Consider the following 27,522-nt stretch of genomic DNA (forward strand, 5'->3'; position numbering starts at 1 on the left):
CGAAGAAGGTTTTGAATAGAAAAAAATCGATCAAAAAATTGAAAATATTCAAAAAAGTTTCGGAAATATTGAAAAATTTTAATTAAATTCCATAGATGTTGTTAGGTTACTTTCGAAAATTATTATCAATTTAAATTAGGGTCTATCAGAGTGTGTACCTTCGGAGGAGCAGAAGTCGATGGCGGAGACGAAGAAAAAGCGGCAGCGGGAGCAGCAGATTGTTTTTATATAATTTTTGTGTGGAATGAATAATTGTTGATCACGTGATTATCCTCGGGTACAATAAGGACTCGTAGTTTTTAGAAAATCTTTTCATTCATTTCAATTTAATCAATTTTTAATCGTTTAATACATTTCCCGGATTACTCAGAACAGTTCGCAAATTTGGGAGACACCGTTCAACAAGATATCTTCAAAATTAGATTTTTTAATCGCAGAATTATTCAAAATTTTTTATCTCACATAATTTTTATCAATTTTCGTTCGAAATTGTTTTATTTTTAATTTCTTCGTATTAATAACTAATTTTTTGATTAATTACTTTAACAGTATATAAAAAAAAATAAAAGATTCGAAATTCAACATCTAGTTGATATATTTTAATTATACAGGATGTCCGATTTTGTTGATGTTGACGCGATTATCTCTCAAATGACTTTTCGAGCACTCCGGTAAGATTTTCTTTGACTACGAGGACGAGGCTGTTGGGTTAAGCTAATTTTTTTCGAAAAATTAGTTCCCTAGAAACGACAAGTACTGGCTTGAGGTTGCTCTAACGTAGTGGACTAACAAGTCAGTGCTATGGGGATGATTATGTGATGTATGCCTTAATGTCAGTGATAAATGTGGAAACGCAACCACCGCGGTTCGGTTAGTGCTAGTGATAAATAGTGATAATGGAGAAGAATAAACTATTGATACCAATGAGTGAGTTATAAAATTTATTATTACAAAATAATTTCAGGATTCTTTAAACTTTCATTTATTAATTACTCGTATTTCTAATATAAATTAAAAACTATTTTTGTTTGCTAACGATTACATTAAAAAAACTTTGAAAATAAGTGATGAAAAATTGTGGAATTTATCATTTGTAAAGGTGTGATGTGAATTTTAATAAAACAATCAATATCTTTTAAATTTTAATGCTAAAACAGGAATTTTTTTATCGATATATTGACGTATACGTGGATTTTTCAACTAATTTCTTCATCGTTTAACGAAATCATACTGCCGAAAACTTCTGAATTATTTTTTTGTTTGCTGTCGCGTCTTGCTACCGAAAATCTTCTTTGGTCTTCATTTAGTTCTACGTCATCTTTTAAATCGCTTGTAGGTCTTTAACAAATAATTTTTATAAATAATTACGCATTCGAATTGGATTATTCACGAGTGGGAAAGGACTAGCTACGAATTATTCACTTACTTTTTTATGTTTTTATCTTGAGTTTGTGGTGTTTGCAAACGACGATTTTTCGTTTGATTTTCTTCTGTTGTATTATGCTTGAGGTGACTTTTTATTTGGTTACTATAAAAAAATATTTTTTTTTCAATGAATTAAACAGTTATAGTACAAATTTGGGTTGTATTACATCATAATTTCCGAAAAACCCTGTATGTATTAACGGAAATTAAAAATATCCAATTTTATTTTACCTGTTCCCTATTTGGCGTTTGTCTAGTTCCTTTTTAATGGATTCTGGAATATTCTGCAAAAAATGATATTTTCTGAGATAAATTAACATATACGAGGGTGTTAAAAAGTTTTATTGTTGTTGTTGGATGACGTTGAGTACAAATATACTGGAAATCGTCGTCAACTTTATTTCAAATGGAACTTAATATTTTATTTTTGTATACATACATGTATACACAATGAATTATACCAAACATAAAGTATTTTCGAGATATTTCAATGTTTTTCCAAATTTTGAAAAAAACCTTCCTAAATAACGAAGCTAATGACGTCAAATTCTAACCTATAAACAACAAGCACCTGCTCTTTAGCTTCATATATGCATGTAATTCAAATTTTATACAGGGTACTTCAAACTTGGGCGCCGACACGCACAATTTAAAGCATTTATAAGTTGCCTACTTTAAATAGAATACTTTGTCGTTTATTACCTAAATTTTCTGCTAATTCGTTTGGTATTTTATTTCTTATACCCAAATCCAAACATTTTTTGAATATTTTATTATCTTAGTTAAAACATACATTAGTAAAGGTCTTAGAAAACTACTTTTTTTTTCAAAAATAAATGGATATTTGTTGCCAAAGACTTCTTTTTTGACATGTAACTGTTAATTTGTTTCAAAAACAAAGTGTGTTTATCTGTAGACACTGCTTTTTCCTAAAACAATTTATTATTTGTCGTCAGATTCAGTCTTTCCAAAAATATAAGGCTCATTTACCCCTTTTTCAGTAATATTTTTCAAAATTAAGCCGCCATATGTCTTTAGAGACTATGTTTTTTGAAAACGAATCGTCATTTGTTTTTGGTAGTAATATTTTCAAAATTAAGTCGCCATATGTCTTTAGAGACTTTCTTTTTCGAAAACGAATCGTCATTTGTTTTTGGTAGTAATATTTTTCAAAATTAAGCCGTCATATGTCTTTGGAGACTGTCTTTTTCGAAAACAAATCGTCATTTGTTTTTGGTAGTAATATTTTTCAAAATTAAGCCGTCATATGTCTTTGGAGACTGTCTTTTTCGAAAACGAATCGTCATTTGTCTTTGCAGGTGATATTTTTCAAAATTAAGTCGCCATATGTCTTTAGAGACTTTCTTTTTCGAAAACGAATCGTCATTTGTTTTTGGTAGTAATATTTTTCAAAATTAAGCCGTCATATGTCTTTGGAGACTGTCTTTTTCGAAAACAAATCGTCATTTGTCTTTGCAGGTGATATTTTTCAAAATTAAGCCGCCATATGTCTTTAGAGACTATGTTTTTTGAAAACGAATCGTCATTTGTTTTTGGTAGTAATATTTTCAAAATTAAGTCGCCATATGTCTTTAGAGACTTTCTTTTTCGAAAACGGATCGTCATTTGTTTTTGGTAGTAATATTTTTCAAAATTAAGCCGTCATATGTCTTTGGAGACTGTCTTTTTCGAAAACGAATCGTCATTTGTCTTTGCAGGTGATATTTTTCAAAATTAAGTCGCCATATGTCTTTAGAGACTTTCTTTTTCGAAAACGAATCGTCATTTGTTTTTGGTAGTAATATTTTTCAAAATTAAGCCGTCATATGTCTTTGGAGACTGTCTTTTTCGAAAACAAATCGTCATTTGTTTTTGGTAGTAATATTTTTCAAAATTAAGCCGTCATATGTCTTTGGAGACTGTCTTTTTCGAAAACAAATCGTCATTTGTTTTTGGTAGTAATATTTTTCAAAATTAAGCCGTCATATGTCTTTGGAGACTGTCTTTTTCGAAAACGAATCGTCATTTGTTTTTGGTAGTAATATTTTTCAAAATTAAGCCGTCATATGTCTTTGGAGACTGTCTTTTTCGAAAACAAATCGTCATTTGTTTTTGGTAGTAATATTTTTCAAAATTAAGCCGTCATATGTCTTTGGAGACTGTCTTTTTCGAAAACGAATCGTCATTTGTCTTTGCAGGTGATATTTTTCAAAATTAAGTCGCCATATGTCTTTAGAGACTTTCTTTTTCGAAAACGAATCGTCATTTGTTTTTGGTAGTAATATTTTTCAAAATTAAGCCGTCATATGTCTTTGGAGACTGTCTTTTTCGAAAACAAATCGTCATTTGTTTTTGGTAGTAATATTTTTCAAAATTAAGCCGTCATATGTCTTTGGAGACTGTCTTTTTCGAAAACGGATCGTCATTTGTTTTTGGTAGTAATATTTTTCAAAATTAAGCCGTCATATGTCTTTGGAGACTGTCTTTTTCGAAAACAAATCGTCATTTGTTTTTGGTAGTAATATTTTTCAAAATTAAGCCGTCATATGTCTTTGGAGACTGTCTTTTTCGAAAACGAATCGTCATTTGTCTTTGCAGGTGATATTTTTCAAAATTAAGTCGCCATATGTCTTTAGAGACTTTCTTTTTCGAAAACGAATCGTCATTTGTTTTTGGTAGTAATATTTTTCAAAATTAAGCCGTCATATGTCTTTGGAGACTGTCTTTTTCGAAAACAAATCGTCATTTGTTTTTGGTAGTAATATTTTTCAAAATTAAGCCGTCATATGTCTTTGGAGACTGTCTTTTTCGAAAACAAATCGTCATTTGTTTTTGGTAGTAATATTTTTCAAAATTAAGCCGTCATATGTCTTTGGAGACTGTCTTTTTCGAAAACAAATCGTCATTTGTTTTTGGTAGTAATATTTTTCAAAATTAAGCCGTCATATGTCTTTGGAGACTGTCTTTTTCGAAAACGAATCGTCATTTGTCTTTGCAGGTGATATTTTTCAAAATTAAGCCGTCATATGTCTTTGGAGACTGTCTTTTTCGAAAACGAATCGTCATTTGTCTTTGCAGGTGATATTTTTCAAAATTAAGTCGCCATATGTCTTTAGAGACTTTCTTTTTCGAAAACGAATCGTCATTTGTTTTTGGTAGTAATATTTTTCAAAATTAAGCCGTCATATGTCTTTGGAGACTGTCTTTTTCGAAAACAAATCGTCATTTGTTTTTGGTAGTAATATTTTTCAAAATTAAGCCGTCATATGTCTTTGGAGACTGTCTTTTTCGAAAACAAATCGTCATTTGTTTTTGGTAGTAATATTTTTCAAAATTAAGCCGTCATATGTCTTTGGAGACTGTCTTTTTCGAAAACAAATCGTCATTTGTTTTTGGTAGTAATATTTTTCAAAACTAAGCCGCCATATGTCTTTAGAGACTATGTTTTTTGAAAACGAATCGTCATTTGTTTTTGGTAGTAATATTTTTCAAAATTAAGCCGTCATATGTCTTTGGAGACTGTCTTTTTCGAAAACGAATCGTCATTTGTCTTTGCAGGTGATATTTTTCAAAATTAAGTCGCCATATGTCTTTAGAGACTTTCTTTTTCGAAAACGAATCGTCATTTGTTTTTGGTAGTAATATTTTTCAAAATTAAGCCGTCATATGTCTTTGGAGACTGTCTTTTTCGAAAACAAATCGTCATTTGTTTTTGGTAGTAATATTTTTCAAAATTAAGCCGTCATATGTCTTTGGAGACTGTCTTTTTCGAAAACGAATCGTCATTTGTCTTTGCAGGTGATATTTTTCAAAATTAAGTCGCCATATGTCTTTAGAGACTTTCTTTTTCGAAAACGAATCGTCATTTGTTTTTGGTAGTAATATTTTTCAAAATTAAGCCGTCATATGTCTTTGGAGACTGTCTTTTTCGAAAACAAATCGTCATTTGTTTTTGGTAGTAATATTTTTCAAAATTAAGCCGTCATATGTCTTTGGAGACTGTCTTTTTCGAAAACGAATCGTCATTTGTCTTTGCAGGTGATATTTTTCAAAATTAAGTCGCCATATGTCTTTAGAGACTTTCTTTTTCGAAAACGAATCGTCATTTGTTTTTGGTAGTAATATTTTTCAAAATTAAGCCGTCATATGTCTTTGGAGACTGTCTTTTTCGAAAACAAATCGTCATTTGTTTTTGGTAGTAATATTTTTCAAAATTAAGCCGTCATATGTCTTTGGAGACTGTCTTTTTCGAAAACGGATCGTCATTTGTTTTTGGTAGTAATATTTTTCAAAATTAAGCCGTCATATGTCTTTGGAGACTGTCTTTTTCGAAAACAAATCGTCATTTGTTTTTGGTAGTAATATTTTTCAAAATTAAGCCGTCATATGTCTTTGGAGACTGTCTTTTTCGAAAACGAATCGTCATTTGTCTTTGCAGGTGATATTTTTCAAAATTAAGTCGCCATATGTCTTTAGAGACTTTCTTTTTCGAAAACGAATCGTCATTTGTTTTTGGTAGTAATATTTTTCAAAATTAAGCCGTCATATGTCTTTGGAGACTGTCTTTTTCGAAAACAAATCGTCATTTGTTTTTGGTAGTAATATTTTTCAAAATTAAGCCGTCATATGTCTTTGGAGACTGTCTTTTTCGAAAACGAATCGTCATTTGTCTTTGCAGGTGATATTTTTCAAAATTAAGTCGCCATATGTCTTTAGAGACTTTCTTTTTCGAAAACGAATCGTCATTTGTTTTTGGTAGTAATATTTTTCAAAATTAAGCCGTCATATGTCTTTGGAGACTGTCTTTTTCGAAAACAAATCGTCATTTGTTTTTGGTAGTAATATTTTTCAAAATTAAGCCGTCATATGTCTTTGGAGACTGTCTTTTTCGAAAACAAATCGTCATTTGTTTTTGGTAGTAATATTTTTCAAAATTAAGCCGTCATATGTCTTTGGAGACTGTCTTTTTCGAAAACAAATCGTCATTTGTTTTTGGTAGTAATATTTTTCAAAATTAAGCCGTCATATGTCTTTGGAGACTGTCTTTTTCGAAAACGAATCGTCATTTGTCTTTGCAGGTGATATTTTTCAAAATTAAGCCGTCATATGTCTTTGGAGACTGTCTTTTTCGAAAACGAATCGTCATTTGTCTTTGCAGGTGATATTTTTCAAAATTAAGTCGCCATATGTCTTTAGAGACTTTCTTTTTCGAAAACGAATCGTCATTTGTTTTTGGTAGTAATATTTTTCAAAATTAAGCCGTCATATGTCTTTGGAGACTGTCTTTTTCGAAAACAAATCGTCATTTGTTTTTGGTAGTAATATTTTTCAAAATTAAGCCGTCATATGTCTTTGGAGACTGTCTTTTTCGAAAACAAATCGTCATTTGTTTTTGGTAGTAATATTTTTCAAAATTAAGCCGTCATATGTCTTTGGAGACTGTCTTTTTCGAAAACAAATCGTCATTTGTTTTTGGTAGTAATATTTTTCAAAATTAAGCCGCCATATGTCTTTAGAGACTATGTTTTTTGAAAACGAATCGTCATTTGTTTTTGGTAGTAATATTTTTCAAAATTAAGCCGTCATATGTCTTTGGAGACTGTCTTTTTCGAAAACGAATCGTCATTTGTCTTTGCAGGTGATATTTTTCAAAATTAAGTCGCCATATGTCTTTAGAGACTTTCTTTTTCGAAAACGAATCGTCATTTGTTTTTGGTAGTAATATTTTTCAAAATTAAGCCGTCATATGTCTTTGGAGACTGTCTTTTTCGAAAACAAATCGTCATTTGTTTTTGGTAGTAATATTTTTCAAAATTAAGCCGTCATATGTCTTTGGAGACTGTCTTTTTCGAAAACGAATCGTCATTTGTCTTTGCAGGTGATATTTTTCAAAATTAAGTCGCCATATGTCTTTAGAGACTTTCTTTTTCGAAAACGAATCGTCATTTGTTTTTGGTAGTAATATTTTTCAAAATTAAGCCGTCATATGTCTTTGGAGACTGTCTTTTTCGAAAACAAATCGTCATTTGTTTTTGGTAGTAATATTTTTCAAAATTAAGCCGTCATATGTCTTTGGAGACTGTCTTTTTCGAAAACAAATTGTCATTTGTTTTTGGTAGTAATATTTTTCAAAATTAAGCCGCCATATGTCTTTAGAGACTATGTTTTTTGAAAACGAATCGTCATTTGTTTTTGGTAGTAATATTTTCAAAATTAAGTCGCCATATGTCTTTAGAGACTTTCTTTTTCGAAAACGAATCGTCATTTGTTTTTGGTAGTAATATTTTTCAAAATTAAGCCGTCATATGTCTTTGGAGACTTTCTTTTTCGAAAACAAATCGTCATTTGTTTTTGGTAGTAATATTTTTCAAAATTAAGCCGTCATATGTCTTTGGAGACTGTCTTTTTCGAAAACGAATCGTCATTTGTCTTTGCAGGTGATATTTTTCAAAATTAAGTCGCCATATGTCTTTAGAGACTTTCTTTTTCGAAAACGAATCGTCATTTGTTTTTGGTAGTAATATTTTTCAAAATTAAGCCGTTATATGTCTTTGGAGACTGTCTTTTTCGAAAACAAATCGTCATTTGTTTTTGGTAGTAATATTTTTCAAAATTAAGCCGTCATATGTCTTTGGAGACTGTCTTTTTCGAAAACAAATCGTCATTTGTTTTTGGTAGTAATATTTTTCAAAATTAAGCCGTCATATGTCTTTGGAGACTGTCTTTTTCGAAAACAAATCGTCATTTGTTTTTGGTAGTAATATTTTTCAAAATTAAGCCGTCATATGTCTTTGGAGACTGTCTTTTTCGAAAACAAATCGTCATTTGTTTTTGGTAGTAATATTTTTCAAAATTAAGCCGTCATATGTCTTTGGAGACTGTCTTTTTCGAAAACAAATCGTCATTTGTTTTTGGTAGTAATATTTTTCAAAATTAAGCCGTCATATGTCTTTGGAGACTGTCTTTTTCGAAAACAAATCGTCATTTGTTTTTGGTAGTAATATTTTTCAAAATTAAGCCGTCATATGTCTTTGGAGACTGTCTTTTTCGAAAACAAATCGTCATTTGTTTTTGGTAGTAATATTTTTTAAAATTAAGCCGCCATATGTCTTTAGAGACTATGTTTTTTGAAAACGAATCGTCATTTGTTTTTGGTAGTAATATTTTCAAAATTAAGTCGCCATATGTCTTTAGAGACTTTCTTTTTCGAAAACGAATCGTCATTTGTTTTTGGTAGTAATATTTTTCAAAATTAAGCCATCATATGTCTTTGGAGACTGTCTTTTTCGAAAACAAATCGTCATTTGTTTTTGGTAGTAATATTTTTCAAAATTAAGCCGTCATATGTCTTTGGAGACTGTCTTTTTCGAAAACAAATCGTCATTTGTTTTTGGTAGTAATATTTTTCAAAATTAAGCCGTCATATGTCTTTGGAGACTGTCTTTTTCGAAAACGAATCGTCATTTGTCTTTGCAGGTGATATTTTTCAAAATTAAGTCGCCATATGTCTTTAGAGACTTTCTTTTTCGAAAACGAATCGTCATTTGTTTTTGGTAGTAATATTTATCAAAATTAAGCCGTCATATGTCTTTGGAGACTGTCTTTTTCGAAAACAAATCGTCATTTGTTTTTGGTAGTAATATTTTTCAAAATTAAGCCGTCATATGTCTTTGGAGACTGTCTTTTCCGAAAACAAATCGTCATTTGTTTTTGGTAGTAATATTTTTCAAAATTAAGCCGTCATATGTCTTTGGAGACTGTCTTTTTCGAAAACAAATCGTCATTTGTTTTTGGTAGTAATATTTTTCAAAATTAAGCCGTCATATGTCTTTGGAGACTGTCTTTTTCGAAAACGAATCGTCATTTGTTTTTGGTAGTAATATTTTTCAAAATTAAGCCGTCATATGTCTTTGGAGACTGTCTTTTTCGAAAACAAATCGTCATTTGTTTTTGGTAGTAATATTTTTCAAAATTAAGCCGTCATATGTCTTTGGAGACTGTCTTTTTCGAAAACAAATCGTCATTTGTTTTTGGTAGTAATATTTTTCAAAATTAAGCCGTCATATGTCTTTGGAGACTGTCTTTTTCGAAAACAAATCGTCATTTGTTTTTGGTAGTAATATTTTTTAAAATTAAGCCGTCATATGTCTTTGGAGACTGTCTTTTCCGAAAACAAATCGTCATTTGTTTTTGGTAGTAATATTTTTCAAAATTAAGCCGTCATATGTCTTTGGAGACTGTCTTTTTCGAAAACAAATCGTCATTTGTTTTTGGTAGTAATATTTTTCAAAATTAAGCCGTCATATGTCTTTGGAGACTGTCTTTTCCGAAAACAAATCGTCATTTGTTTTTGGTAGTAATATTTTTCAAAATTAAGCCGTCATATGTCTTTGGAGACTGTCTTTTTCGAAAACAAATCGTCATTTGTTTTTGGTAGTAATATTTTTCAAAATTAAGCCGTCATATGTCTTTGGAGACTGTCTTTTTCGAAAACGAATCGTCATTTGTTTTTGGTAGTAATATTTTTCAAAATTAAGCCGTCATATGTCTTTGGAGACTGTCTTTTTCGAAAACAAATCGTCATTTGTTTTTGGTAGTAATATTTTTCAAAATTAAGCCGTCATATGTCTTTGGAGACTGTCTTTTTCGAAAACAAATCGTCATTTGTTTTTGGTAGTAATATTTTTCAAAATTAAGCCGTCATATGTCTTTGGAGACTGTCTTTTTCGAAAACGAATCGTCATTTGTTTTTGGTAGTAATATTTTTCAAAATTAAGCCGTCATATGTCTTTGGAGACTGTCTTTTTCGAAAACAAATCGTCATTTGTTTTTGGTAGTAATATTTTTCAAAATTAAGCCGTCATATGTCTTTGGAGACTGTCTTTTTCGAAAACAAATCGTCATTTGTTTTTGGTAGTAATATTTTTCAAAATTAAGCCGTCATATGTCTTTGGAGACTGTCTTTTTCGAAAACGAATCGTCATTTGTCTTTGCAGGTGATATTTTTCAAAATTAAGTCGCCATATGTCTTTAGAGACTTTCTTTTTCGAAAACGAATCGTCATTTGTTTTTGGTAGTAATATTTTTCAAAATTAAGCCGTCATATGTCTTTGGAGACTGTCTTTTTCGAAAACAAATCGTCATTTGTTTTTGGTAGTAATATTTTTCAAAATTAAGCCGTCATATGTCTTTGGAGACTGTCTTTTTCGAAAACAAATCGTCATTTGTTTTTGGTAGTAATATTTTTCAAAATTAAGCCGCCATATGTCTTTAGAGACTTTCTTTTTCGAAAACGAATCGTCATTTGTTTTTGGTAGTAATATTTTTCAAAATTAAGCCGTCATATGTCTTTGGAGACTGTCTTTTTCGAAAACGAATCGTCATTTGTCTTTGCAGGTGATATTTTTCAAAATTAAGTCGCCATATGTCTTTAGAGACTTTCTTTTTCGAAAACGAATCGTCATTTGTTTTTGGTAGTAATATTTTTCAAAATTAAGCCGTCATATGTCTTTGGAGACTGTCTTTTTCGAAAACAAATCGTCATTTGTTTTTGGTAGTAATATTTTTCAAAATTAAGCCGTCATATGTCTTTGGAGACTGTCTTTTTCGAAAACAAATCGTCATTTGTTTTTGGTAGTAATATTTTTCAAAATTAAGCCGCCATATATCTTTGGAGACTGTCATTTTCAAGAACAAATCGTCATTTGTCTTTGGAAGGAATATTTTTCAAAATTAAGTCGCCATATGTCTTTAGAGACTTTCTTTTTCGAAAACGAATCGTCATTTGTTTTTGGTAGTAATATTTTTCAAAATTAAGCCGTCATATGTCTTTGGAGACTGTCTTTTTCGAAAACAAATCGTCATTTGTTTTTGGTAGTAATATTTTTCAAAATTAAGCCGTCATATGTCTTTGGAGACTGTCTTTTTCGAAAACAAATCGTCATTTGTTTTTGGTAGTAATATTTTTCAAAATTAAGCCGTCATATGTCTTTGGAGACTGTCTTTTTCGAAAACAAATCGTCATTTGTTTTTGGTAGTAATATTTTTCAAAATTAAGCCGCCATATGTCTTTAGAGACTATGTTTTTTGAAAACGAATCGTCATTTGTTTTTGGTAGTAATATTTTTCAAAATTAAGCCGTCATATGTCTTTGGAGACTGTCTTTTTCGAAAACGAATCGTCATTTGTCTTTGCAGGTGATATTTTTCAAAATTAAGTCGCCATATGTCTTTAGAGACTTTCTTTTTCGAAAACGAATCGTCATTTGTTTTTGGTAGTAATATTTTTCAAAATTAAGCCGTCATATGTCTTTGGAGACTGTCTTTTTCGAAAACAAATCGTCATTTGTTTTTGGTAGTAATATTTTTCAAAATTAAGCCGTCATATGTCTTTGGAGACTGTCTTTTTCGAAAACGAATCGTCATTTGTCTTTGCAGGTGATATTTTTCAAAATTAAGTCGCCATATGTCTTTAGAGACTTTCTTTTTCGAAAACGAATCGTCATTTGTTTTTGGTAGTAATATTTTTCAAAATTAAGCCGTCATATGTCTTTGGAGACTGTCTTTTTCGAAAACAAATCGTCATTTGTTTTTGGTAGTAATATTTTTCAAAATTAAGCCGTCATATGTCTTTGGAGACTGTCTTTTTCGAAAACAAATCGTCATTTGTTTTTGGTAGTAATATTTTTCAAAATTAAGCCGCCATATGTCTTTAGAGACTTTCTTTTTCGAAAACGAATCGTCATTTGTTTTTGGTAGTAATATTTTTCAAAATTAAGCCGTCATATGTCTTTGGAGACTGTCTTTTTCGAAAACGAATCGTCATTTGTCTTTGCAGGTGATATTTTTCAAAATTAAGTCGCCATATGTCTTTAGAGACTTTCTTTTTCGAAAACGAATCGTCATTTGTCTTTGCAGGTGATATTTTTCAAAATTAAGTCGCCATATGTCTTTAGAGACTTTCTTTTTCGAAAACGAATCGTCATTTGTCTTTGCAGGTGATATTTTTCAAAATTAAGTCGCCATATGTCTTTAGAGACTTTCTTTTTCGAAAACGAATCGTCATTTGTTTTTGGTAGTAATATTTTTCAAAATTAAGCCGTCATATGTCTTTGGAGACTGTCTTTTTCGAAAACGAATCGTCATTTGTCTTTGCAGGTGATATTTTTCAAAATTAAGTCGCCATATGTCTTTAGAGACTTTCTTTTTCGAAAACGAATCGTCATTTGTTTTTGGTAGTAATATTTTTCAAAATTAAGCCGTCATATGTCTTTGGAGACTGTCTTTTTCGAAAACAAATCGTCATTTGTTTTTGGTAGTAATATTTTTCAAAATTAAGCCGTCATATGTCTTTGGAGACTGTCTTTTTCGAAAACAAATCGTCATTTGTTTTTGGTAGTAATATTTTTCAAAATTAAGCCGTCATATGTCTTTGGAGACTGTCTTTTTCGAAAACGAATCGTCATTTGTCTTTGCAGGTGATATTTTTCAAAATTAAGTCGCCATATGTCTTTAGAGACTTTCTTTTTCGAAAACGAATCGTCATTTGTTTTTGGTAGTAATATTTTTCAAAATTAAGCCGTCATATGTCTTTGGAGACTGTCTTTTTCGAAAACAAATCGTCATTTGTTTTTGGTAGTAATATTTTTCAAAATTAAGCCGTCATATGTCTTTGGAGACTGTCTTTTTCGAAAACGAATCGTCATTTGTCTTTGCAGGTGATATTTTTCAAAATTAAGTCGCCATATGTCTTTAGAGACTTTCTTTTTCGAAAACGAATCGTCATTTGTTTTTGGTAGTAATATTTTTCAAAATTAAGCCGTCATATGTCTTTGGAGACTGTCTTTTTCGAAAACAAATCGTCATTTGTTTTTGGTAGTAATATTTTTCAAAATTAAGCCGTCATATGTCTTTGGAGACTGTCTTTTTCGAAAACAAATCGTCATTTGTTTTTGGTAGTAATATTTTTCAAAATTAAGCCGCCATATGTCTTTAGAGACTTTCTTTTTCGAAAACGAATCGTCATTTGTTTTTGGTAGTAATATTTTTCAAAATTAAGCCGTCATATGTCTTTGGAGACTGTCTTTTTCGAAAACGAATCGTCATTTGTCTTTGCAGGTGATATTTTTCAAAATTAAGTCGCCATATGTCTTTAGAGACTTTCTTTTTCGAAAACGAATCGTCATTTGTCTTTGCAGGTGATATTTTTCAAAATTAAGTCGCCATATGTCTTTAGAGACTTTCTTTTTCGAAAACGAATCGTCATTTGTCTTTGCAGGTGATATTTTTCAAAATTAAGTCGCCATATGTCTTTAGAGACTTTCTTTTTCGAAAACGAATCGTCATTTGTTTTTGGTAGTAATATTTTTCAAAATTAAGCCGTCATATGTCTTTGGAGACTGTCTTTTTCGAAAACGAATCGTCATTTGTCTTTGCAGGTGATATTTTTCAAAATTAAGTCGCCATATGTCTTTAGAGACTTTCTTTTTCGAAAACGAATCGTCATTTGTTTTTGGTAGTAATATTTTTCAAAATTAAGCCGTCATATGTCTTTGGAGACTGTCTTTTTCGAAAACAAATCGTCATTTGTTTTTGGTAGTAATATTTTTCAAAATTAAGCCGTCATATGTCTTTGGAGACTGTCTTTTTCGAAAACAAATCGTCATTTGTTTTTGGTAGTAATATTTTTCAAAATTAAGCCGCCATATGTCTTTAGAGACTTTCTTTTTCGAAAACGAATCGTCATTTGTTTTTGGTAGTAATATTTTTCAAAATTAAGCCGTCATATGTCTTTGGAGACTGTCTTTTTCGAAAACGAATCGTCATTTGTCTTTGCAGGTGATATTTTTCAAAATTAAGTCGCCATATGTCTTTAGAGACTTTCTTTTTCGAAAACGAATCGTCATTTGTTTTTGGTAGTAATATTTTTCAAAATTAAGCCGTCATATGTCTTTGGAGACTGTCTTTTTCGAAAACAAATCGTCATTTGTTTTTGGTAGTAATATTTTTCAAAATTAAGCCGTCATATGTCTTTGGAGACTGTCTTTTTCGAAAACAAATCGTCATTTGTTTTTGGTAGTAATATTTTTCAAAATTAAGCCGCCATATATCTTTGGAGACTGTCATTTTCAAGAACAAATCGTCATTTGTCTTTGGAAGGAATATTTTTCAAAATTAAGTCGCCATATGTCTTTAGAGACTTTCTTTTTCGAAAACGAATCGTCATTTGTTTTTGGTAGTAATATTTTTCAAAATTAAGCCGTCATATGTCTTTGGAGACTGTCTTTTTCGAAAACAAATCGTCATTTGTTTTTGGTAGTAATATTTTTCAAAATTAAGCCGTCATATGTCTTTGGAGACTGTCTTTTTCGAAAACAAATCGTCATTTGTTTTTGGTAGTAATATTTTTCAAAATTAAGCCGTCATATGTCTTTGGAGACTGTCTTTTTCGAAAACAAATCGTCATTTGTTTTTGGTAGTAATATTTTTCAAAATTAAGCCGCCATATGTCTTTAGAGACTATGTTTTTTGAAAACGAATCGTCATTTGTTTTTGGTAGTAATATTTTTCAAAATTAAGCCGTCATATGTCTTTGGAGACTGTCTTTTTCGAAAACGAATCGTCATTTGTCTTTGCAGGTGATATTTTTCAAAATTAAGTCGCCATATGTCTTTAGAGACTTTCTTTTTCGAAAACGAATCGTCATTTGTTTTTGGTAGTAATATTTTTCAAAATTAAGCCGTCATATGTCTTTGGAGACTGTCTTTTTCGAAAACAAATCGTCATTTGTTTTTGGTAGTAATATTTTTCAAAATTAAGCCGTCATATGTCTTTGGAGACTGTCTTTTTCGAAAACGAATCGTCATTTGTCTTTGCAGGTGATATTTTTCGAAATTAAGCCGCCATATGTCTTTAGAGACTTTCTTTTTCGAAAACGAATCGTCATTTGTTTTTGGTAGTAATATTTTTCAAAATTAAGCCGTCATATGTCTTTGGAGACTGTCTTTTTCGAAAACAAATCGTCATTTGTTTTTGGTAGTAATATTTTTCAAAATTAAGCCGTCATATGTCTTTAGGGACTGTCTTTTTCAAAAACAAAGCGTCGGTTGTTATTAGAGACTGTCTTTTTCGAAAATATAAGCAAAACTCCAAAACGGTCAAAGAAATTAGAATTACTGTTCTTCAATTACCACCATATCGCTGCGAGTGTTATTTTTTTTTCTGCAGGGCCGCGTATAGGATAATTTCTAACTTTTTTGCTTTGTCTTTCACTGAAAATGTCGACTTTGTATGTAACCTAAACGATCCTCAAAAAGAGTTCAAATATAATTGAGGTAATGCATCGTTACCGAAAATTTCTCAGGCTCCGAGTTAGTCCAAATGTTCGTTACATCCCCATCACCGTTCATCACTTCTGCAGAAAAAGCTGGCCTAGTCGGAATCAATGGAGAACTGGAAAATAACAAACATTTTAATTCATTATTTTGTACAATTTCGTTAGACTTACGAATTAACTTCTTCCAATTTCTTCAATAATCTCTCGTTTTCTCTACATACAACTTCGTGGTCTCTTTGAAGTAGATCCCGCGACGTAAACAGCTCGGCGTTATCCTTTCGAAGCGCTTCATTCTCTTGCATATACAACTTGACCAATTCCGCTAGTTGCGGTCCTTCCAAATTCGCCAATTCCTCCAAATCTACGTGCGGGGGAGTTTTTAATATCCTTCTTTCAACTAAAAACATCATTGAATTGTTACAAAAGTAAAGAAAATCATACCTCAGATATCAAAACGTGGAGATTATTCACTCCATGATGATGTTTAAACAAAAAACGTGTTCGAACATCCAAAACATCGAATTGATTCTTCATCCACCGTATAGTCCTTATTTGGTACACGTAAACTTTTTCAGAAAAACACTTTTATTACTCTTAAGAGACTGTTTTTTTTTTCAAAAACAAAGCAACGTTTATCTTTATAGACTGTTTTTAAAAAAAAAAGCGTCGTTTGTCTTTAGACACTGTTTTTTTCAAAAACAAAGCGTCGTTTGTCTTAGAGACTGTTTTTTTTTAGAAAATATAAAGTTCACTTGCAACTTTTTCAAAAACAAAACGTCGTTTGTCTTTAGAGACTGTTGTTTATTTTTAGAGACTGTCTATTTTCGAAAATATAAGGCTCACTTGCAACTTTTTCAAAAACAAAACGTCGTTTGTCTTTAAAGACTGTTTTTTTTTTCAAAAACAAAGCGTCGTTTATATTTAGAGACTGTCTATTTTCGAAAATATAAGGTTCAGAAAAAAACCTTCATTTGTCTTTAGAGACTGTTTTTTTCAAAAACAAAGCGTCGTTTATATTTAGAGACTGTCTATTTTCGAAAATATAAGGTTCAGAAAAAAACCTTCATTTGTCTTTAGAGACTGTTTTTTTCAAAAACAAAGCGTCGTTTGTCTTAGAGACTGTTTTTTTTTCGAAAATATAAGGTTCACTTGCAACTTTTTCAGAAAAAAACCTTCATTTGTCTTTAGAGACTGTTTTTTTCAAAAACAAAGCGTCGTTTGTCTTAGAGACTGTTTTTTTTTAGAAAATATAAGGCTCACTTACAATTTTTTCAGAAAAAAACCCTATTTTGTCTAGAGAAGCGGTTGATGGGTTCAAATCACATGTTTTAGAGGTACCTCAATCGAAATTATTATCATCATATCATCATATCCAATTATAAATATATTTGTTTTTATTTATCTATCTCAAAACTTAAATAGCAACCCTCGTAGCAGTTCGAAATTGGATTTTTTTTTAACTTACCCGAAGAATCGACTGTAGTTTTAGATTCCGAATAAGCGTTCAAAGCCGATTTCAAGTACTGATTTTCGTTTTGTAATGTACTAATTTCCCGTTTTAAACTTAAAATGAGAGATTCCCTCGGGTCCTACAAAATATTACATATTATACAAGGTGTTTTTTTCGTTGTTTTAATACTTACCATTACTACGATTGGTTTGGTTCTTATTTTTTTCGCTCTGGCTGCGTATCGGAGCGTATTCAAAGTTTCGTGAATATTCGATTTCGACGGCGATATACAAGCTATCTAAAATAGACTTAATTTATTAAATATTCAATGCTTAACTCAATTAATCAAACTTGCCATTAATGTGACTCCGTTACCCGCTAACGAATCCGCTAACAATTTCGTTAACTTGGAATCCCTGTACGGAATATGGTTTTTCAATCTCTTAGAATCGCTTAACGACGATATACAATAACCTGGAATCCATTGAATTCTTTTTTTTAATATAAGAAAATTCGTTCAATCGAATTGGTAGATAATATTTAATTTAATTTGAATAATAAACGACGAAAATTAAAATATTGATCAAATAAACTTCACATACTACACCGCGATCAAATAATACAAAATTTATGGTCAATTTAACTAGTTGATTAATGCCTGTAAGCAAAATAACTTATCCACCTCTATAACAGTGTATTATGCCCAGATATCCACTCGGAGCATAATTAGTTAAAGGCTCGATACATTACAATGCAAAATAATGCAAAATCATTTGCCAATTGGAATCAGATCTTTTCTCGAACTTTTATCATCAAATTTGATCTATTATACTCACTTACCTAAAACCATGAGGCTTTTATTGATATTATTGGCTTCTTCTAAAGTTTTCCCTTCGCTTTGCGTCTTTTTTGTCATTTCGCTACCGGCCAAATCAACGAAATTAATTTTCCCCGTTCGCGATATGAAAACGCCGTTTTCAGCCGGTTGTTCGCACGTTATATACACGCTCAAAATTGTATGACTCCGGCTAAAATATGTAATATATTATTACACCCTGTAGAATATTGATTGATAATAATTTTAACCTCGAATATTCGTTCATATTGTGTTTACCGACTGATCTGTTTCTCATACCCTCTTCCAAAACAGCCAACAAATCGTCGAATTCTTCGCAATCTACGGAAAATAAGTTTTCGACGAAAAATCCGCGAGATTTTTTGCTCCATCTGACCGCCAATGATTTTCGTAAGCTTCCCGGATTTAATAAATCTATTACCTTAAACAATTATTTTATCAATAATAATAATAATAATAATAATATAAATTTAAAATAATCTCACTTTTTCGTTATATATTTCCAAAAAACTTGCTTTCAGCACAAAATGGATGTCTGGTTGTTCTTGTATTAATTGAAATAAATAAATAAAAGATCGAAAAATAAGTCCGTGCTCGTCGCTATAAGGAGCAGGTTTTAGTCCGAACTGAAAAAGTCGCATTTTCTAAAAACTGGAATATCTTGTTGATTTACTTACTAGACCTGGAGGACCTGTAAGGGTATGAGTTTTTCCGCTACCGGTTTGTCCGTAACAAAAACACGTACATCTGAAACCTTCCACGGCCATTTCTATAAGTCTTTTCATGCCGGAATATTGTAGAATGTCTTCTTGCGTAGCCGCCGGTTCGAAAACTACGTTGTATGAAAATAGTTTCGGTTTCTGGCCACCGCTCGGACCCCCGGGAATCCCATCGACCTATGTAGTAGTTATATTATAAAGTAGACAGAATTTAAGAAAAAAATTGGTGGCGAAAAGTTCTGAAAGGAAATTGAATACAGGAAAATGAAAGTAGAAGAAAACTTTGTCGAAGATATTTGCCGAGGGCTGGATTATTAATAGCTAAATGGTAGAGTTACATATAAAAGATCAATTATCAAAGAAAATAGACGTTTCATCAAAAAAATTAATGGAAGATTGTAAAAAGAAGAAGAATAATGTGGAAAAGTTCGTACTTCGCACAAGAAGAAGTAAAACGGTTCGAACCAATTCCAGCGTCGATTATTGGTAAAAAATGTCCGTGAAAATTAAGTAAAAAAGGGAAAAAGTGCCATATCAGAGAGAAAATTAATGGAAGATTATGAAAAGAAGAAGAATAATGTGGAAAAGTTCGTACTTCGCACAAGAAGAAGAAAAACGATTCGAACCAATTCCAGCGTCGATTATTGGTAAAAAATGTCCGTGAAAATTAAGTAAAAAAGGAAAAAAGTGCCATATCAGAAAGAAAATTAATGGAAGATTATAAAAAGAAGAAGAATAATGTGGAAAAGTTCGTACTTCGCACAAGAAGAAGAAAAACGATTCGAACCAATTCCAGCGTCGATTATTGGTAAAAAATGTCCGTGAAAATTAAGTAAAAAAGGGAAAAAGTGCCATATCAGAAAGAAAATTAATGGAAGATTATAAAAAGAAGAAGAATAATGTGGAAAAGTTCGTACTTCGCACAAGAAGAAGAAAAACGATTCGAACCAATTCCAGCGTCGATTATTGGTAAAAAATGTCCGTGAAAATTAAGTAAAAAAGGGAAAAAGTGCCATATCAGAAAGAAAATTAATGGAAGATTATAAAAAGAAGAAGAATAATGTGGAAAAGTTCGTACTTCGCACAAGAAGAAGAAAAACGATTCGAACCAATTCCAGCGTCGATTATTGGTAAAAAATGTCCGTGAAAATTAAGTAAAAAAGGAAAAAAGTGCCATATCAGAAAGAAAATTAATGGAAGATTATAAAAAGAAGAAGAATAATGTGGAAAAGTTCGTACTTCGCACAAGAAGAAGAAAAACGATTCGAACCAATTCCAGCGTCGATTATTGGTAAAAAATGTCCGTGAAAATTAAGTAAAAAAGGGAAAAAGTGCCATATCAGAAAGAAAATTAATGGAAGATTATAAAAAGAAGAAGAATAATGTGGAAAAGTTCGTACTTCGCACAAGAAGAAGAAAAACGATTCGAACCAATTCCAGCGTCGATTATTGGTAAAAAATGTCCGTGAAAATTAAGTAAAAAAGGGAAAAAGTGCCATATCAGAGAGAAAATTAATGGAAGATTATGAAAAGAAGAAGAATAATGTGGAAAAGTTCGTACTTCGCACAAAAAGAAGAAAAACGATTCGAACCAATTCCAGCGTCGATTATTGGTAAAAAATGTCCGTGAAAATTAAGTAAAAAAGGGAAAAAGTTCCATATCAGAAAGAAAATTAATGGAAGATTATGAAAAGAAGAAGAATAATGTGGAAAAAGTTGGTATTTCGCAGAAAAGAAAAAAAAGTTTCCGCGTCACTTATTGACCAAAAATATCTGAAAAATTATCAAAAAAGACCTAACCAAAATTTGAATGAACAAATTACATTTATTTTGCTAAATAAATTTAAAATACTAGCTCCAAGTTTCTGAAAAATTATTTTCGTACATTGGTGAGTACAAATTTAGTTTTTCACTTTCGTGCGTGGAAAACTTTATTTACCAGTATCTGTCCACATCCTGGAAATTGAACCACCGTTTCTTCTCCATTTTTTAATTCTTTCGGTCCTAAAGGTCTCACTCTAAAAAAACCGTTTAAATTTATTTGAAATATACAATACGAGGGCTGCTACTTAAGTTCGGAGACAGGCAAATATTTTTTCCATTCAGATTGAGGTACATACCCCCCAAAAAGTGATTTGAACGCATTAACCGTTTCTTCAGGTCTAGAAAAACGTTGAACTTTCTATTTATTTTTTATTTGCGGAAATAGGACAAAATCATTGGGTGTCAAACAAAGACTGTACGCCGAATGACCAATCGATTCGATGTTTTGACTGTTCAAAAACGTTTTTGTTTGAACTGATGTTTGAGAACTCGCATTGTCGTGGTCTTCTACGAATAGTGTCCCTGAATACATCTGTCAAAAAAATGTCGATGGCGATATGGCCATTTGAAAAACTTTCGTTGGATTTGGTCTTGAAAAAACCGATTATTGTTTAACGTATTTCCATTGGTCTAATCCACGTTGAAAGTCATAGAAAATCATCGCGATAATAGAATTATCTCGTTCCGAATACGTTCACCATCAAAACTGTCAAACTTCACGATTAGACATATTCACATCAGTGTTGCCATATCTCAAAATTTAAGTAGCAACTTTCGAAAAACTGATTAGATGTCATTTTTTGAATTAATTATTCGACATTTAACAATAGAGAAAACATTTATTTACCGTACAACCACATTAATATTATCTTCTATATCATTGTATTTTGTTATTATTCTTTGGAAATTATTATCTTCATCCAATCTTTCTATACTGCCGTTTCTATAAAGAAAATCAATTGATTAGTCTATTATCCATATTTTATCAACTGATCCAAAAATAATTAGCTAGCAGAACCATGGCCCAAGAAAAAGAAACCACCTAGTAGATAGTACCAAAAGAATAAGAGAAGAAGAAGTTGTAAAAAAATCGAATTTCAACGCATCAAATTTGAGACAAAATGATTAGAAGATATGAAAGATGATCTAAGAAGAGTAGGGGCTAGAAACTGGCAGAAAACAGAAAAATGTGGCAGAAAATAAACGAGAAGTTGTAGGGATGGATTATGAAGATTGGTCACCATCAGCTTTCAAGAAGCAGGTTCGCCATTTGCAATCCACCGCATGTTTTTTCGATTCAGTGGTGTTTCACATAAAAACCCCATCAGTAGTATCAACAGCTTGGTCAATTTCTCTAACCTCAATCTTAAAATCGTTCAGTACCATTTGGTGATCTGCAGATCCGTTTCCAGTGATGCCAATATACGATTGAAATATTTTTTTGCTTACTACCCCGTCAAAGAACATCACCACGTATAGATAAATTAGTTTTTGTCTCAAATAAATCGTTTGGTATTTGAACAAGACACTGAAGAATATGACGGAAGGCAACGAAAAAAAATTCGAAAGGTGTTGGGGTTTTTTTTAGCGATCTTTATGAAAAAAGAATTCGATTCCTTTGTGTTTCATATTAAAAATGAAAATTCTAATTATTAGACAATCTATTACACGTCCGTCCTTGTAAATTGAAAAGAAAATTATCCCACGACGTTTTATTAAATATTCACATAGATAAATGAACTACTTGAGAAGTCTATTGTCGATTCAAAATTACTTTTCCCACAAACGTTAGTTGTTAACCTATAAGTTAACCTTGAATTTACTTTTTTCATTGAATCAAATCTATAAATAGAAAATCATTAAACCCCATCGTCCATTATATACTAAGAATTAGCTTCATTAGGAGGTATTACATTTTTTCATCAGTTAGTTTCATCAAAAATTCACACTATAATTAATTTGGAATAAAAACACAAAAATACGTGAATCGATTTTACGTCTATCAAAAAAAAATTGAGAATGAAAATTTACGACTTGGATTTGGTTCAAAACTATATGGCGAAGCGAGAAGCCTTTGAACTCATAAGACTTCAAATAGACCTAATTATCATCACCAAAGTCCGATGTCCTTTCACTTGAATCCTTTAATGTCGTTAAGACAGGTTGTGGGGTTTGTCCAGGTGTTTAAATGCGCTCCGGATCATCCGTGATGTCCGTGGTGTAAAGTTAGATAGACTTTATAAGAAGAAAAAGGCTGCAATGGACCTTTATCTAAATATGTATAAACCTAGTTTTCTTAAAAACCTTTTCTATTGAAAATATTGAGTCGCTATCATAACATCGGAAAATCTTTCGTGTCGATGTTCGATATGTAAATTTCGAAACTATAAAAATCGAATAAATTCCAAACGAAAATTCAAGGACGATTTCAATCACGATTTTCATGGAAATTTTTATCGACTTTGATCGTGGATATTTGATGTGTAACTATTTCATGTTATTGGCATTTTTTTTATAACATGCATGTCTATAATGGTCTGTTTAACTTTAATATATTATTATATAGGGTGAGAGTGAAAAACAAAACTTCTAGAATCGATAAAACTAAAAATTATTGGTCAAGATCTTCCGAAAGCTCGAAATATATCTCATTATGATAAAAATGATTCAAAGCTAGCGGGAAAAGCTGTTTTTTGCCATTTGTCGATCAATACCACAAGGAAAATAACTTAGATAGAATTTATGTACTCAGAAGTTATAGAAACCTGTTTGGATCGGCTTTTAGTGCATATAAACTGGCTCAGAAACAATCAGGCTTAAGACAATTCAAAAGATTCATAACCAAAACAGTTAAGAAGTCGGAAGCCTCTTTTATTGAAATGTTACAGTACTTGGGAGAAGTAGTGCTAACACCTTGTGGGAATTGGGGCACAAAACCCCCAAAAAATAACCTCATTTAGGAGGAATCTACGTATTCTCGAGATGTAGAATCTAGTAGGAAATATCTTCTAGGTATAGGTGTAGATCAGCTGGTAAAATGACTAAATCGTCTGGTACTTGATAAACGTCATATGGATTTGACAATGGCAGCGCCATCTGTGTGTCAGTCACGCGATTTATTTAGTGATGTAATATATGAAAACACAAAAAATACTAAAACTTACTCGCTATCTCGTGATTTTACTAAAGAATTTGTTCTAGCTGGACTACTTCTTCTCGATCCGTTTTCCTTCTTGTTTCCGTTCCGTTTTTCTGGACTATTTCCTATCCTAGATTTCATCGGAGACTTTTTATCTGTGTTCGAAGTAGTGATTTTGTCGTTGTTTTTATTTTTAGCAGGACTAGTACCGCGAGACGTCGAAGGACTACGTCTCGTCACCATTTTTTAATCAAATTATGAAAATAAGTCTGAAATAGGAATGGAACTTGAAAAATTATAAAAATTTAATTGTTAATCGTTTAATCGAATGGATCTTATATAAAATAGGGTGAAATTTTCAATTTGTTTAATTCAAATCTAGTTCGAAAATGCGTAATTTTCAAAAATATAATCTTGAAATACCTCGTATAATATAGTATAAAAGTTATTTTACTTAGTTACAAAAAATAAATTTGTAAACTATCTTCCATTTCCAATCAATTCAAATGAATTATTAATTTTATTTTTTTTTAAATTATCTATTTCAATTACTTAGAAATCATTGAAGTTGAAATTTGGGCCTAAACAAATAATAATCAGTTAACGCTTCACATATTTGCTCAGATATATATTTTTATCGATTCGAAAACGAGCCCATATACTTAGTAACGCCCTTGATACAAACATTAACATATTTCTGAAAAAAATTAGTAATATTTGACACGAAATCACATTTGCTATTTATACGATTCGCTAATATAGTTCCGGTTACGGAAAAATTTTTATTACATTCATAATTCGACAAGCAAATGCAAATCCTACCCCTCGAAGTAGTGCCATACAAGTACAAACAAATAGGGGCAGAGAAAATTCGATTGTTTAATGGACACAAAAGGATAGAGGACATCTTTTTCAAAAATTAATCGTTAATTTTTTTAGGGATTGTCTTTATCAAAAACAAACTGTCGTCTGCCTTAAGAGGCTTCAAAAATAAAACGTTATTTGTCTGTAGAGGCTCTGTTTTTCAAAAAGAAAGTGATGTTTGTCATTGGAGATTATACTTTTTGAATCATTTGTTTTCAAATGCTGTCTATTTTGAGAACAAATTGTCTTTATCCAAAACAAACCGTTATTTGACTATAAAGACTGTCATTTTCAAAAAGAAACCGTAAGTTGTCTTTAGAAGCTGTTTTTTTCGAAAAACAAACCACCATATAACTTTAGAGACTCTTTATTTTGAAAACAAAACGTCATAAGTCTTTATAGGCTGTCTTTTTGGAAAACAAACCATTATTTGCCTATAATGACAGTCATCTTCAAAAAAAAACCGTAGTTTGTATTTAGAGGCTGTTTTTTTTTTGAAAACAAACCCTCATTTGATAATAAAGACTGTTATCTTCAAGAAGAACCCGTAGTTTGTGTTTAGAGGCTGTTTTTTTCTAAAAAAAACCGTCATTTGACTGTAAAGACTGTCATTTTCAAAAAGAAACCGTAAGTTGTCTTTAGAAGCTGTTTTTTTCGAAAAACAAACCACCATATAACTTTAGAGACTCTTTATTTTGAAAACAAAACGTCATAAGTCTTTATAGGCTGTCTTTTTGGAAAACAAACCATTATTTGCCTATAATGACAGTCATCTTCAAAAAAAAACCGTAGTTTGTCTTTAGAGGCTGTTTTTTTCGAAAACAAACCACCATATGACGTTAGAGACTCTCTGTTTCTAAAACAAACTGTCATAAGTATTTAGAGGCTGTCTTTTTCGAAAACAAACCGTCATTTAATTATAAAGACTGTCTTTTTCAAAAATAAACCGTAATTTGTCTTCGGAAGCTATTTTTTTATTAAACAAACCTTATTTGTCTAGAAAGCCTGTTTTCTTCAAAAATAAACCGTCCTTAGTCTTTACGCGCTGCTTTTTTCGAAAACAAACATTTCACTTAACAATAAATACTGTCATCTTCAAAAAGAAACCGTAGTTTGTCTTTAGAAGCTGTTTTTTTATTAAAACAAACCTTCATTTGACTATAAAGACTGTTTTCTTCAAAAATAAACCGTTATTTGTGTTTAGAGGCTGTTTTTTTTTGAAAACAAACCGTCATTTGACTGTAAAGACTGTCATTTTCAGAAAGAAACCGTAATTTGTCTTTATGAGCTGTTTTTTTCGAAAACAAACCACCATATGACTTTAGAGATTCTCTATTTTGAAAACAAACGGTCATAAGTCTTTATAGGCTGTCTTTTTGGAAAACAAACCGTCATTAAATTATAAAGACAGTCATCTTCAAAAGAAAACCGTAGTTTGTCTTTAGAAGCTGTTTTTTTATTAAAACAAACCTTCATTTGACTATAAAGACTGTTTTCTTCAAAAATAAACCGTTATTTGTGTTTAGAGGCTGTTTTTTTTTAAACAAACCGTCATTTGATTGTAAAGACTGTCATTTTCAGAAAGAAACCGTAACTTGTCTTTATGAGCTGTTTTTTTCGAAAACAAACCACCATATAACTTTAGAGACTCTCTATTTTGAAAACAAACGGTCATAAGTCTTTAGAGACTGTCTTTTTCCAAAACGAACCGTCATTTGACTTAAGAGACTGTCCTATTTACAAACAAATTGTCATTTGTCTTAAGAAATTGTCTTTTTCGGAAACACATCGTAATTTGTTATTAGAAACTGTCATAATCTATGTTATATTTTTTTGTAAAAGATTCACCAAGTAGATATTTTTTCAGAATAACTAGAATTCAGACTTGACCAAATCAGGCGAATAAATTGGAAGTTCATTGACTTTTACATTATTCATACCTAACTTTTTTGACACACCTTTACTTTTCTGTTGTTATTAATGTTGGGGAACCTTTTTGAATCCTCATCTCATGGTCACGTTTTTTCAGTCACGTTTATAAAACGTACGCGATTTAAAAAAAATCATTAAATTGATTTTTGTTAATTATGATCTTTAGCACGGAATAAAAAATTCATAAAGACAATGCTTTATATTTAGTACTAAGTTCGTTAAAATATACTGAAAGCATATTTTTTGTAGACTACATCGTTTTTTTTTTAATTTTTTCATAAACCTTTAGATTTTTGGGGTAATTATTTCAGTACAGAAACAATAACTAATCGTCTTATTTCTAGGGATGTATATAATAATTTATCTTCATTATCTGAATTAATCTTTATCAGCATAAATCTTAACAAAACTATCGACCAATCAGCTTATAAAGAAGTAATTTTTTCCTATTTATCAAAGTGGGTTATTACAACTTAATTAATTATGCCGAAGCATTGGATAATTAATATATAGATCACTTGGAGCATAGATAAAATTAAGAATTATAACTCAATAACAATTTAGTAAAATATTACTATTAAACAAGTTTTTTTTTTCGTTAAATAAAAATTTTTTTTTAATTATTACGTATTGATATGAATATTTAATATCGCATATTTACAAACAAAAATTTATAAAAATGTATTAAATTTCAAACTTTCCACGTATTTTGAAAAAAATTTTATTAAAATAAATGACAATATGACGAAACTTACCATAATATAAAGTTGAAACAAATTTTTTCAACATCGCGATTTCTACGAGACAAATTCTAAAATTCGTGTATATCGCGGCAAATATTGACGACAAACTATTTTATAAACACCCAACATAACAATACAGACGTCGTTGTAGCGTCGCTACGCGCCAATAGATTAATACAAACTTTCAAGATAATAGAAACACGCTTTTCAATAACTTGCAAAGTGGGCTTAATAAA

General features: G+C 30.8%; 2 protein-coding genes across 2 annotated transcripts in view; one reads left to right on the forward strand and one right to left on the reverse strand.

The window, feature by feature from the left end:
- The first annotated feature begins 901 nt into the window (after window positions 1-901).
- Window positions 902-27,522, forward strand: part of LOC130894988 (probable G-protein coupled receptor CG31760) — an 82,399-nt gene continuing 55,778 nt past the window's right edge. Inside the window, exon 1 of the mRNA XM_057802074.1 lies at window positions 902-927. The gene's annotated coding sequence lies outside the window, so the exon portion shown is untranslated. The remainder of the gene's footprint in view (window positions 928-27,522) is intronic.
- LOC130894987 (kinesin-like protein KIF12) lies at window positions 988-27,395 on the reverse strand. The gene is made up of 16 exons (XM_057802072.1): window positions 27,299-27,395; window positions 23,773-24,016; window positions 21,456-21,551; window positions 20,724-20,802; window positions 18,743-18,961; window positions 18,551-18,691; window positions 18,296-18,486; window positions 18,050-18,237; window positions 17,565-17,683; window positions 17,403-17,507; window positions 17,225-17,348; window positions 15,931-16,156; window positions 15,773-15,875; window positions 1,657-1,709; window positions 1,427-1,528; window positions 988-1,338 (listed from the first exon to the last, which is right to left on the reverse strand). The coding sequence occupies exons 2-16, from the start codon at window positions 23,988-23,990 to the stop codon at window positions 1,197-1,199; spliced, it is 2,106 nt and encodes a 701-aa protein (XP_057658055.1). The 5' UTR covers window positions 23,991-24,016; window positions 27,299-27,395; the 3' UTR covers window positions 988-1,196.

The sequence above is a fragment of the Diorhabda carinulata genome, chromosome 6 (assembly GCF_026250575.1).
Source record: "Diorhabda carinulata isolate Delta chromosome 6, icDioCari1.1, whole genome shotgun sequence".
In the NCBI taxonomy this organism is placed as follows: domain Eukaryota; kingdom Metazoa; phylum Arthropoda; class Insecta; order Coleoptera; family Chrysomelidae; genus Diorhabda; species Diorhabda carinulata.